The sequence below is a fragment of the Prionailurus viverrinus genome, chromosome A2 (genome assembly GCF_022837055.1).
Source record: "Prionailurus viverrinus isolate Anna chromosome A2, UM_Priviv_1.0, whole genome shotgun sequence".
Lineage (NCBI taxonomy): Eukaryota > Metazoa > Chordata > Mammalia > Carnivora > Felidae > Prionailurus > Prionailurus viverrinus.
Window position 1 is genome coordinate 141,417,288 of NC_062562.1, and position 13,901 is coordinate 141,431,188.

Consider the following 13,901-nt stretch of genomic DNA (forward strand, 5'->3'; position numbering starts at 1 on the left):
AATGGCATATTCACCTATGGTTACATCACCACTATTAATGTGATCTGTATTATTTTTAAAGGCACTTGCCATGGGGTATTTGCAATGACATCCATGTATGTGTTGTTGTTGCTATAAATAATTCTATAAATATCTGTAGATCTTTAATTTCTGCAAAAAAAAAGCACACACCTTTCCAGAGTTTGTATACTACCTTATTTTGCAAATGTAGAATTATTCTCTACTTGCTATCCTTAATTCACTTATGTAAAGCACAACTAAGTCGTGATTATCCCTCATTTGATTTCTTTTTGCTTTTAATGCTTACAACAGAGCATTTATGTATATTTATATATATTTCAAAGTTTTTATATGAATATTGAATTGATATTTGAATTATTTGAAATTGAATATTTATATATATTTCAAAGTTGCATGTGTCAGTTTCTCTACTCCAGAAATATCTGAAGTATAGGAAAGGAAGTTGATCATTATGTTATCAGAGTCAAAATAGAATTAACATTCAGAAATAATGTTAAAAGCTAAATGGTAAGGGGCGCCTGGGTGGCTCAGTCGGTTGAGCGCCCACCTTCAGCTCAGGTCATGATCTCATGGTTCATTGGTTTGAGCCCCACGCCGGCTCTGTGCTTATAGCTCAGAGCCTGGAGTTGGCTTCAGATACTGTGTCCCCCTCTCTCTCTGCCCCTCCCCCACTTGCACTCTGTCTCTCAAAAATGAATACACATTTAAAAACATTTTTAAAAGCTAAATGGTAATTTCAAAGAGAAGACAAAAGTCTCAGGAAGGAACTTTTCTGAAGGTGTTCATTTATGTCCCCATCATCCACATACCTGGGGAAAAATTTTTTTCTTGGGTTACCTTCTCCCAGGACCTTCTTGGTGGAACCCATGTCAAGTATTTTTAGGTTCTATAGGAAAACGGATCATCTGTGGCACCTTCCTAGTTTTCTTTTTGACTCTGTAGGCTACTTTGAAATTTGCTACTCATAGTCCATTAACTTACAAAGGGAGAGATAAGAGAAAAATATGTTGTTCTTTTTATTTTTATGTGTAATGTCATTTTTATTTTTCTTAGCCTGATGGCATTGTCTTTGTCTTTATTACAGAATATGCTTAGATGGCAAAAAAAAAAAAAAAAATCACTTTAGGTCTCTCCAGGGCCCTTCTTTGCTATCAGCCATCGGGCCCTTACTTGTGGTACTTTGATGTCTTACAGTCCATCACATGGTTACTTGCTGAGGGTTAGATATCTAATTTGGGATCATCTGACACTTAATGAGGGTATTTTGTGCTACACTCATTCTTTTCCCACTCCTCTGAAGTCGGTGTCACCTTTCTCTAGTTGGATAGCCACGAGATTGTCCTGGCCAGCAGGGTCCAGGGGATAGAGGAAGCCCGGGGAACCATGGGGCACAACATCTCAGTTCTGCTGCCCTTCTTGTCCCACATCCTCATGTCATTTACAGCTCAGTTAATTTCATTTCAGACACTGTCTTTCTCACAAATCAATACGCATCCTCTTCACTCCATCTCCTCTTTCAGTCTGCCCATCCTTGTCAAGAAGCCTCAGAAAAATATCTCTTCTCTAATTTGTATGTCTTAGGAGTCACAAGATAAATCACTGCTGATAATAAAAAAAATTACATGAGCAAAACATGCATATCAAGAAAAAGAAAGAAAATGACAGAAATTTGGGCACCTGGGTGGCTCAGTTGGTTAATCATCTGACTCTTGGTTCCTGCTCAGGTCATGATCTCACAGTTTGTGAGTTCAAGCCCTGTGTTGGGCTCTGCACTGACAGCTGGGAGCCTACCTGGGATTCTCTCTCTCTCCCTCTCTCTCTCTGCCTCTCTCCATGCATGCATGCTCTCTCTCAAAATAAATAAATAAACATAAAAAAGAGAAAATTACAGAAATTTAAGGTTAAAAGGAATAGTGCCAGCAAACTATAAAGTGTTTAAATGTGCCTATAATCTATGCAAAAGTCTCTAATTCCCTAACTTTTCAACTGAAGTTTGTTTCTTTAAGCATTATTGTTGAAGATATATGTATATATGTATTTTTTTACTATATAAGTTATCTTAAGCTTTATTTTACTTAGTTATGTTAGACAAATACTGTGCCTTATTAGTTTTCATTATTTCAGCCATTTATTGGTTAAGAATGTCTTCATGGGTTAGTTTGGGAGGTGTTCCCATGACTTCCATTATTATTCCTATTCAAAATAAAATAAATTATTAGTTCCAAAACAGTTAAACTGCAAGTAAAGTTTTATTTTTAAAATTATTTTAAGCTGAACATGGCCTGTCTATGATATTTTCATGAAAAAAGACTAATATCTATAATCAACATGTTTTCTGGGTCAGACAAAAGGAAAATAGATCGCAATGGAAGAGATTCATTATTTGAATTCATTTTTTTCTAGAAAAAATGTAATAGGAGCAAGAAGATAAATGAGGACACATACCTCTTAGTTCATTTAACTTATTGATGTTTTCTCTGCAATGACACCAGCTAGGATGAGGTAATTCACTATAATTAGAGCTGCCAGCGGCAGGTGGGTGATTCAGAGAAAGGCATTTGTCAACAGACTCTAGTGAGCAGGAGAAAAACTGAAATCTCACCACAGTGACGGCTTGCCTGCCTCCAAATTAAGTCTTCATCCTCTTGTCATGCCTTTGAGGGCCCTTTCCCTTGCTTTGGCCTGAGATGCTTTCTGTATTCTGCCCCCTTGCTCCCCAAGATGTTCTATGTGCCCCCCCAATCTCGTCCTGTATTTCCCAGCAAAGACCTAGACTCTGAGTCTCTCTTCAAATAGAAGACAATATAGGCTTCTTCCCTAAATTGTCAATTGCATGAGTGAGAACCAAGTCCATCTTTTCCCTGTTGTCCACAGGATCTGGCACAGTGCCTCTCATATAGCCAGAGCATATCGAATGAATGAATGAATGAATGAATGAACAAATGAGTGAGTGAATGTAATTGTATTTACCTCCATTTGCAGGGAGTAGCACTCGTCCTTCTCTGTTTCTTACTAAGATTTGACTTACTGATAAGAGACATTACGTCTTCCAGAATTATTTATACCTAAATTGGGACAATCTCTTAAATAATCCAAAGCCGAGTTGGGGGGAATTTTACCTGTAATTTCATCTATTAGAAACAAGCAGAGGGGGAGAGCGACATACAGTCTAGTGAATCCCCTACACTGCAGTACATTAGCTATCATAGACTTCACCTATTTAGAACATTGGACCTACCTGGATTCTAAACCTTCTCATTGCTAACCTCCCATTAAGACCACAGGAAAGAGAAGTTCATTTAATACGTGCTGCTATCTTTGGTGGAGGAAAAAAAATGTTTCTGGGGGGTGATGAGGGGACTTGATAAACATTATTCACACATGTGGCTCCAGGATCCTAGAAGTGATGAAATTATATTAATAATAATAGTTATAATTTATTGAGCTCCTAGTATATACTAAGCATTTCCATACATTATTTAATTTATACAACCCAACAGAGGATGTTATTTTCATTTCACTTATTTTCATTTTCTAAAGTTTAGAAAGAGTATACATAACATCCTATTTTAGAGATGTGCATGATTTCCATGAAAGTCTTATCGTCCTCAGACCAGGGTCTTGAAAAGACATCATCTTGGGTGTGAGAAATAGAAGGAGTATGAAAACTACAATAGTTTCTTATAGAAGAAGAAGGAATAGGTAATATCTATTTTGGCATTAAATTTAGTAGTTAGGGGCACCTGGGTGGCTCACTCAGTTAAGCATCCGACTTTGGCTCAGGTTATGATCTCATGGTTGTGGAGTTCGAGCCCAGCATCGTGCTGTTTGCTGTCAGCACAGAGCCCTTTTTGGATCGTCTTTCTCCCTCTCTCTCTGCTCCTCCCCTGCTTGTTCTCTCTCTCTCTCAAAAATAAATAAACATTTTTAAAAATTAAAAAATAAATTTAATAACGTTTCATACCATCTAAAGTATCCATGCCAATATGCCTACTGTTGATGTTCTTTTTGAAATCATCCTCCAGCTGTAAAAAAGGGCTCCTACGACATGGTGTTCACTCTGCTTAAACACAAAGCCAGCCTTGACCAGCCCTGCATCAAGCGATGGTCAGCAATGCATGAAGCGGCCAAACAAGGCCGCAAAGATATCATAGCACTGCTACTAAACCACGGAGGCAATGTCCACTTGAGAGACGGATTTGGAGTCACGCCGTTAGGTGTTGCTGCTGAGTATGGTCACTGTGATGTGTTGGAACACCTAATCCACAGAGGTATCTGAAAAGGAATTGCACATTCTTGCTGTTTCTCCTGTCCCTCAATTTCCTTTTCTCCATTCCTCATTGCCTCCCCTTTCTCTCCTGAATGTAACTGGGCCTCAGGCTTTTGTACCCAGCTCCTCAAGAAACCTCTTGAAAGTCCCCTCTTCCACAACTTAATTACACCCTATACATCATGACCTACGAATCCGCCTACCCTTACTAAAACTTCTGGTCCTCAGTTTCCTCCTTTATAAATAAAGGCTAGGGCCATATGCTCCCCCAAGGATCCTCTATGGAGAAAAAACTAACATTTTTGAGCCCCTCTCCCAACAACACAACCTCATTTAATTATCGTATGAACCCTATGAAATAAGCGATATTTTACAGAGGAGGAGACAGATATTCGTAGAAGTAAGTAGCTTGCCCCAGACTCTCTCAGTCTACAGCGGAGCCAGAATTCAAACACTTCTTTCTCCCACATCATGACTCCTAGTCCTAATGTCACTTCGGACTCCTAGTCCGAATGTTATGTGGTTTGTGTTCTTTGATAATATTTTGTCTCATTTCCCTTCTGAGCTCCTTAAGGTATTCTTATTTTTTCATTTTAGGATCTTCTGCTGGGTCACACACAGCACATAGAGGGGAGTTGTCAAAATGGAATAGAGTGTTAACATTGCCTTTAAATTTGAAAGGCTAACTACTCCTTTTCTTGGGAGCATTTGTCTACCTTGTAAATTGACTTCTTGATTTCTCATGCGAAGATTTTCTAATAAAATGAAACACGCATGCATAATTGTTTATTGAAAATACTGAGAACACAGCTGTTCTTAATCGTATACTTTTAATTTTAAGTCCTAGCCAGAAAGGAAAACAGCAGGTTATTATTAAGGCGACTGTCATGACAATTTCAAGATAACTCCAGTTATCATTCTGCCATATGTTTTATATTGCCAGGTGGTGATGTGTTTGCTTTGGCGGATGATGGGGCGTCAGTATTGTTTGAGGCAGCAGGAGGGGGCAATCCTGACTGCATTTCCCTCCTGCTGGAATATGGAGGAAGTGGAAATGTACCCAACAGAGCAGGGCATCTTCCAATACACCGAGCTGCCTACGAGGGACATTATCTGTGAGTAATAAATCATAAGAAGTTCATTTTAAGTTGAAATATACAAAATTGTATGTACAGTAGAATCTCAAGTCTTATCTATTTAATACCTCTCAAAATCTGAAAAGAAAAAGACACACTGTTCACAAGTTTTGGGTACATAAATATTTGTTTGATTTTTCCCTTTCTTTTTATATTCTGGTACTTTTCTAGAATTTCCACATTCAACTTATACCACTTTTATAATCAAAAATTTTTCTTTTAGAAGGAAGTAAGTTATAACTGAGAATTCTGCACAAACCACTTAAATATGCCTTTCTGTTTTGTTTTTCAATGTGTTTAACAAAAAGCTACATGGTTTCTAAAACTTTTGCCTTTGACAAAGGACTCTGTGACAATGCCACCAGTATTACTCTAATTTTTATTAATACCTACAGGTATTATGATATAATGTCAAATTTATCCTTGAATAGAGAAGTTTCACCATAAGTTCAGATTTCTTTATTCTTGGGGTGGGGGGAAGGTCGGATAGATTTTTAAATCACAAAATGTGCCACAATCAACACACCAATAGAAATCTACAATCACTATATTAAACCACCCACCATAAGAGGATGGCTTTAGGAGATTAAATATATTTTATAAGTTCAAAAACTTTGAAATCATTAGGCTTTAGCGCATTCAGTGGCCACATTGGCTAAGTGGCCAATGACACATAATTGACGCTAAGTGACATGTTGTTAAAGTTACCTGGATTTACTCCCAGTGTTCATAAATTCACACATGGTAGCTCTGAATTAGGCACAAGGGATCAAGTTATCCTTGCTGTGGCTCTCATGTGTGTCTAGTTGTTCAGGCAAGTGTGAAATTCACAACTGTTTATCACAGGTTCTTAGAAACCTAAGCTGTGGCGAGTTATCCCCATTGGACTGATAAAGGGTGATGGACTAATAAAGACTCTTTTTTTGTGGCTATTAATTCAATTGCAAGCTATATGGAGGGAGGCAGGATGTGCGTGGCCACTACTGAAGCATAGACTGCTCAGGAAGCAGTGAGAGAGAAGTAACAAATGAGAATTCAAAAGGCCTGGACCCTAGTCCTTGCTCCACATCCAGCTGTGTGACCTTGGACAAGTCATTTCACCTCTCCAGACTTCCTGTTGCTCTTCCGTTAAATGAGGGGTTGGACTAAGCAATGTTCAAGGTCACGTCCTATGACTCCATAATTCTCATGGTCGAGATTATGAAGCGTTCTTCTATGGGGTCAGATGAGCTAACCTTTTATATTTTTTTCATTAAATAGCTTTGGTTGTTTGTAAATACTATGTTGTTCCAAAGAGAATTGGAAGACGGAGAGGGTTCCTAAGGAACCACAATTCTAGGACCAAACATAGGACATTGAGCGTGTTGCCCAGGAATATTTAGAATGGGAAACTAAAAACAAAACTGAATTACACTAAACTAAGCAGTAAGCCAGTGGGCAAAGGTTAAATGTTAAATGTTTTGTATGAGGTTATCTAGAGAAAGTAAAAGAAGTTAAACAGGCTGCATTCACTTGTCTAGTGAGGAATCTGGTTTATTGAAATTCTTCATTTTCTTCATGCCATGTGGATATTTGACTTTTTTTTTTTTAGTGCGCTGAAGTATCTTATCCCAATAACATCCAAAAATGCAATCCAGAAAAGTGGGCTAACACCAATTCACTCAGCAGCAGATGGACAAAATGTACAGTGCCTAGAGCTGCTTATTGAAAATGGCTTTGATGTCAATACCCTGCTTGCTGACCACATTTCCGAGAGCTATGATGATGAGCGGAAGACTGCGCTCTATTTTGCCGTTTCTAACAATGATATCCAGTGCACAGAAGTCCTTCTGGCTGCAGGTGCAGACCCAAACCTAGATCCCCTCAACTGTCTACTCGTGGCAGTGAGGGCCAATAACCATGAAATTGTCCGGCTGCTTCTCTCCCACGGAGCTAACGTCAATTGTTATTTTATGCGTGTGAATGACACACGTTTCCCCAGTGCCATTCAATATGCCCTAAATGACGAGGTAATGCTGAGGCTGTTGCTGAATAATGGCTATCAAGTGGAGATGTGCTTTGACTGCATGCATGGGAACATCTTTGGAAATTCATTTGTGTGGTCAGAGATAGAAGAAGAGGTACTACCGGGGTGGACATCTTGTGTAATAAAAGATAACCCGGTGAGTTACATCCTTTTCTTCTTCCTACTGGGTCATCATCCTAACTTTTGCTCATTTAGGGATATCACAAGAAAAGAAAAATCCACTCTTGTATTTTTCTTATTCTTGAATTTTTTTTGGCAATAATATGGGGAGATAAGCATAAAACTAGGCAAAAAAGATTAATTATTTTTCTTGAATTGGAAACTGAATGTAGACGAAAATGAAAATGTATGCAATTAATAATTTATGTGTATGTGGTGGAATATGGGAGACGGAAACATGGAGAGAAGAATCATGGAAAGCAACCTGATTCTTCCATGCTCTTGACTGCAATCACATCAAAGTCATGCACATAGCTTCAGGGCTCATAGTTTCCTAGGTGCAAGTAAACAATTTCTTTTTCTTTTTTGTTCATTACAAGGAGGGTACTTGTATTTTCCATAAGAAGACAACAATAGTAATTTTTCATAGCAAAATTGAGTGCTTATGTATATAGTATATTAAATGTACTACTAAATTAAATTTTATCAATTCTCTCAGTTCTGTGAGTTTATTACAGTTCCTTGGATGAAACACTTGGTAGGCAGCGTTATTCGTGTATTAATTGATTACATGGATTATATCCCTCTGTGTGCTAAACTGAAGTCTGCACTACAAGTACAGAGAGAATGGCCAGAAATCCGTCAAATACTAGGTAAAAAAAAAAAAAAAAAGTTTTGCCTATAATTTTTTTTATGAAGAATGTATACAGGGGAAGTTTCTTAATGTCATATTTGATACTTTTTCTGTGCTACTTTGTTTTCAGAATTATCCAGGTGTTTAAAAATCATCCTTAATACTTCCTCTGATAAGGATGCTAAGTATTGGCTTTTCCTGACAGTTTCCAAATCTTTAATTGTATAATGAGTAATACTATAACTATATTAACATTTGACAAACATATTAAAAAAAACTTCTATAAGACTATAAGATACATAGACTCATCTCCACGTGGGCAGGCATCTGTTTTGCTTGTTTTTGTATTCTCAAGACTTAGCATGATACCTAGTGAGTAGTAAATAATAAATACCAAGTAAATGGATGAATGGAATGAATTAGAGTTAGCCTTTTTGATATGCTCTCTCTCAGGTCTTTATTGACAAATTCCTATCAAAAGTTTGTCTTATAGGCTGGCTATTTTGTATTCTCTAGGTTAAAGTTTAGTTTATAATAAAAGTGAGTCATATTATAAATACAAACTAAGACTAAGGGCAATTACAAAATAGTTTGGACCGTATAAATTCTTTTTTCTTTTTTACGTGTTAAGTAATTCTGAAGCTCACTAATGTTTGGAAACCAATATTTTATTTTATTTTATTTTATTTTATTTTATTTTATTTTATTTTAAGCTCTATGCCCTACATGGGGCTTGAACTCATGATCCCAAGATCAAGAGTTACATGCCCCACCAACTGAGCCAGCCAGGCCCCCCTGGACCTATAAATTCTTGAAACTGACCTGTTAAGTCTCCCTTTCTGAACCACAGCCCACATTGGGAATAAAATCAAAATCAAGCAGGACAGAGCCATGAGAAACTCCAGACAAAAGGAGGGGCAGCAAACAGAACCAAGAAACCTCAGGAGCAAGCCACTATTTTAGATCATTGCAAGAAGACAACAGAATAGGGAGTTCTGTAAAGTCAGAAGAGCTACCTTAGACCAAGCATCCTTCTAAAACTTCAGGAAAACTAATGTCACGTCAAAATGAGCAACAGAAAATTATCACAGTCAAGTTTCATATAAATGTATTATAAGAAAAAATAGGAAAAGGAACAGAATAATATCCTCACAGACAAGAAAGCACACTAGAAAAGCACACCCTCAGGACAGATGAAAACTAAAAACTTAATTTCAAAATGGGCTAAACAGTGTAAGGAAAATGATATAAGACACAAAAGAACCACACAAGTTCTGAATTACAAAACTTCAGAAATGAGATAACAACTAAGGAAGGAACTTGACATAAAAAGAAAAAAATAATTTCTTTTTTAAAAAATTAATTTCAAATATAAGGCTGAACCAGTATGAAGTCAAGAACTAATAAGGCAACAGATAATACCTTCAGAGAAACAGAAGTTGGAACAGAAGAAAAACTTTTAAATAAAATAGAAATAAAGGAATAAACCAAAGCATTTGAAATGCAGAGACAGATATTAAAGACAGGCAATAAAGAGTAAAGAAAGGAATAATAGGGTTCCTTGAAAAGGAAAACCAACAAATCTCCTGTTTGAGGGAACAGAACAAATACAAAAACCTATGTTACAAAAAAAAATCTGTGATGAAAAGACAAAACCACAAATTACTATATTCTTTGGTCATGTAGGCAAAAACAATGGACTTATGGGGGAAAAATCAGATTCTGTCAGGTAATATTGTTCCTCTGATCGCCTTCTGAAGAATCCACTAGGAAACGAGCTTCAGACAAACCAAAATGAGAAGAGGTAATGACATAAGGACTAGTACTGAGCATTAGACAGAATACCAAGACTAACTGCTATTTAAAAGAGAGAAGATACAATATGTAGGGTTGCATGGCCAGATAATGTGGGTATGACACAACTATTTTAAAACAGAGAGAGCAGGGGTGCCTGGATGGCACAGTCAGTTGAGTGTCCGACTTCGGCTCAGGTTATGATTTCATGGTTCATGAGTTCAAGCCTCGCGTTGGCCTCTGTGCTGACATCTCAGAGCCTGGAGCCTGCTTTGGATTCTTTGTCTCCCACTCCCTCTGCCCCTCACCCACTCACACTCTGTCTCTGTCTCTGTCTCTGTCTCTCTCAAAAATAAATAAACATTAGAAATAAATAAAATGGAGAGAGCACACGCAAAAACATTTTTTTAAGGTTTTATTTTTAAGTAATCTCTACACCCTATGTGAGGCTTGAACTAACCCCGAGACAAGGAGTTACATACTCCACTGACCAGGCCAGCCAGGCGCCCCTACACAAAAACATTCTTTAAAGATATCAAATTATATGATGGTGGCAAAATAACAGAACTAATGTTATTTGAGAATGAGAGTTGCATTTAGTAAGTGAATGATTGTGGGATATTCTAACTCTATTATTCTGTGTATCATTGAGAACCAGTTTATCTGTGTGGAAGGAAGGAAATACAGATGTAATATGTTAAAAAAAGACAAACATCTTTTAGCTTGACCTTGAATTGGAAGAATCAATATGAACTCAAGCTATTTTACCTGGGGTATGTGTGTGTGTGTGTGTGTGTGTGTGTGTGTGTCTACAAAAAAAGGCTTAGAAATAAAGACAGACTGAGTAGCAATGAACATCCCCAGTACCCAGACTGTGGTCTTGAAATATCATTTCCTAGAAAAAGAAATGGATGATTTCAGGTCTCAGGAAGCAGTGTGCAAGACAAGCCTGGAATATGTGTCATTCCACATTGCAAACAAGCCCACAAAGCCTACAAGAGCATGCCAAAAGAATTCAGGAGCCAACTTGAAGAGGCTCCTACTGGCCAAAGATGGGACAATTAATTATATCAATAAGTTGAAATCAATTAAATATGCTTAAGTATGATATTTTAAAAATTGATCAACTCCAGATGATAAGAAAATCAATTCATTATCTTGAAAGCTTATAAAGGAAAAGATCTAAGCATTTATTCTGTCTTACCTATGTGATTTGTGTCACTGGTAACCAAAAAGTAGAGGAGAAAAAGCATCTCTTTATAAAAGTATTCCAAATAATAAATGAAAAAGAAATGATAAAACTAGATGTCACCATTTTGCAACCCCCAGTCAGCTAATGGATGTGGTCACTGAGCATCAGCTGTTCCTATTATCTCATTATGTGGCCCTTGATGAAAGAACACAACACCAGCTATAGTTTTTCCCAAGAGATCAAACCTGAGTCTGCTCAAGTCTCTGCATCCAGCTATCAATTTGCCAGAACCAGAAATGGAGGTGAAGCACGGAGCTGCACCATGAAAATGCAATCAGCAAAATTTAGGCTGTGGGAAACTGCTGGGCTTTTTGGTTCTTAAAAGATTAATTCAAGGGAAGAGAAGGGGATGGAAAGAAGAAATTGGATTAAAAGAGATTTAAAGGTCATATCAAATTTTTAAAAAATATTGCCAATACAATAGCACAGGGATGGCACACTTCGATGATGAAGCTCTAAAGGAAGTGATTACAGGGGTACCTGGCTGGCTCAGTCGGTGGAGTGTGCGACTCTTGATCTCGGGGTTGTAAGTTCGAGCCCCATGTTGGGTGCAGAGGTTACTTTAAAAAATAAATAAAAAATAAAGGAAGTGATTACCACAAAAGTCAGAATAGTGGTAACTTATAGGCGAGGAATGAATGAAGATTGCAATGGGTTATGGAGGAAATTATGGGGCAGCTGGGGAAATTCTATTCACGACCTGGGGGGTGATTAAACATATTCATCTCATAATCACTGATAATGACTCATAAAGCTCTACATGTGTGTAGTTACTTATATTTTATTTTTACAATAAAGAGGTTAAAACATTTTGGAGACTGCAAGGAAAAAAAAAACCCAAAGTCTTAAATACCTTAATTACCCAAGGTGAAAGACCTGGAAAACAAAGCAAAGATTTGAACCCTTGTCTGTCTTCCCTCAAACCAGTCTCTCCAACACTGCTGTGTTTCCTGTCATAGGCAGAACAGAGTTCGCTTCTAACTGCTAATTAATTGTCCATGTGTTTTTATTACAAAAGAATAACAGTTCTGCTGACCTTAGAAAGGAAATCTAAGGAGGAAGAAGACCAAGGTGGTGTTTTGTTGTTTCAGTCATACATTAACGTAGCTGGAGTGGAAGTCAGTTGAATGCTGTGAGCGTGGTTAACCACTGGATGTCAGGATTCCTCCAGACATATGTGAGGCGGTGTCTTTGTTAAAGAAGAAAATAAAATGCAATTTATTATTTTTTTAAATGGACTTATTTTGCCTATTTGGGTAATAATAATTATGACTTCATAGTTTTTGAAAAACACTGTTTTAATTTTTTGAGAAGGTAATCACAAAGGTAATAGAAATATGATGTCTTTTATTCCTGAACTGAGTGATAGTTCACATTATGAATGGTTACAAAGTACCAAGCAGTTTTCTAATACTCTACATAAATTAATTTGATCTTCAAACAACACTGTGAGGTAGGTCCCATTGTTATCCACATTTCACAGGTGAGAATACTGAGATCACAGAGGTCAAGTTCAAAGTCACACAGATACCAAGTGGCAGAGCCAGGATTTAAATCTATGTCAACCGTCCAAAGCCCACAACTAAAACCATGTACTCCACTGCCCTTTCATTAGCTCATACTGCTGGGATAATGTATCAGTGTTGTAATATAGATAAAGAGTTGAAAATAAAGACTAATATCAGATATTTAAGTGATGTTAGATTAAAAAAAAAACACAAAGTGTTTAAGTATCAGAAACTGAAACAAACCTGAGATTGAATTATATATACATGGAATCATTTCATCATGAGCTCGATCTCACGACAGTGAGGTCATGACCTGAGCCGAAATCAAGAGTTGGACGCTTACCCGACTGAACCACTCAGGTGCAGCATTTGCTTTCTTAAGCCAATTCCATTCATTCATTTAACATGTCCTGGCTCAACATCCACTATGAGCCAGACTGTCTTCCTGACACTGAAACAAGCTAAGTGTCTTCATGGAGACTGTATTCTGGAGCAGTGGTCTGGGATGCTTAATTACACTTTGAATTTCTTTTAAAATCGCCAGCTGCTAAATGTATACATATCTGACTTTTAGAATGACACTATTAATGTTATTCTAAACCAGAATGTAACTTACAAGTCAATCCATGATACTGTTTTTATTTTTTGCTTGTTTTTTCCCCATCATTTTAGAGAATCCTTGCTCGTTAAAGCATTTGTGTCGGTTAAAAATTCGAAGACTTATGGGTCTCCAACGACTCTGCCAGCCAGCCTCAATGGAGAAGCTCCCTCTACCACCAACCATTCGAAGATATATATTATTTAAAGAGTATGATCTCTATGGACAAGAGCTAAAATTGCCATAATTTAAAAAATAATATTTTCAAATGTGATTTTAAAAGTATTTTAAAATGGGATTCCTTCAGAATTTCTTGGAATCATTTTATATTCTTAAATGTATTTAAATCCATTAACAATTTTATAATGATCATGTGTTCTTATGGGGACACGGTATTTTACATCTTTAGAAACCTTTACATTGTGATTTTTTTTAAGCTGGTCAGTATTTTGTATGTGAATTTCTATTAATTATCTTCACTTCCAACAAGTCTTCAACTTCTC

The 13,901-nt window shown here is 37.0% G+C and overlaps 1 protein-coding gene across 2 annotated transcripts in view; it reads left to right on the plus strand.

Moving 5' to 3' along the window:
- ASB15 (ankyrin repeat and SOCS box containing 15) overlaps positions 1–13,645 on the plus strand; it is a 58,670-nt gene extending 45,025 nt beyond the window's left edge. The window contains exons 9-13 of one of the 2 annotated variants that reach the window (XM_047850143.1): positions 4,047–4,292; positions 5,235–5,406; positions 7,019–7,589; positions 8,112–8,265; positions 13,473–13,645. In XM_047850143.1, the coding sequence (XP_047706099.1) occupies positions 4,047–4,292; positions 5,235–5,406; positions 7,019–7,589; positions 8,112–8,265; positions 13,473–13,645 (1,316 nt within the window). The remainder of the gene's footprint in view (positions 1–4,046; positions 4,293–5,234; positions 5,407–7,018; positions 7,590–8,111; positions 8,266–13,472) is intronic. The other variant, XM_047850144.1, reaches the window with a different exon arrangement.
- The last annotated feature ends 256 nt before the right edge of the window (positions 13,646–13,901 follow it).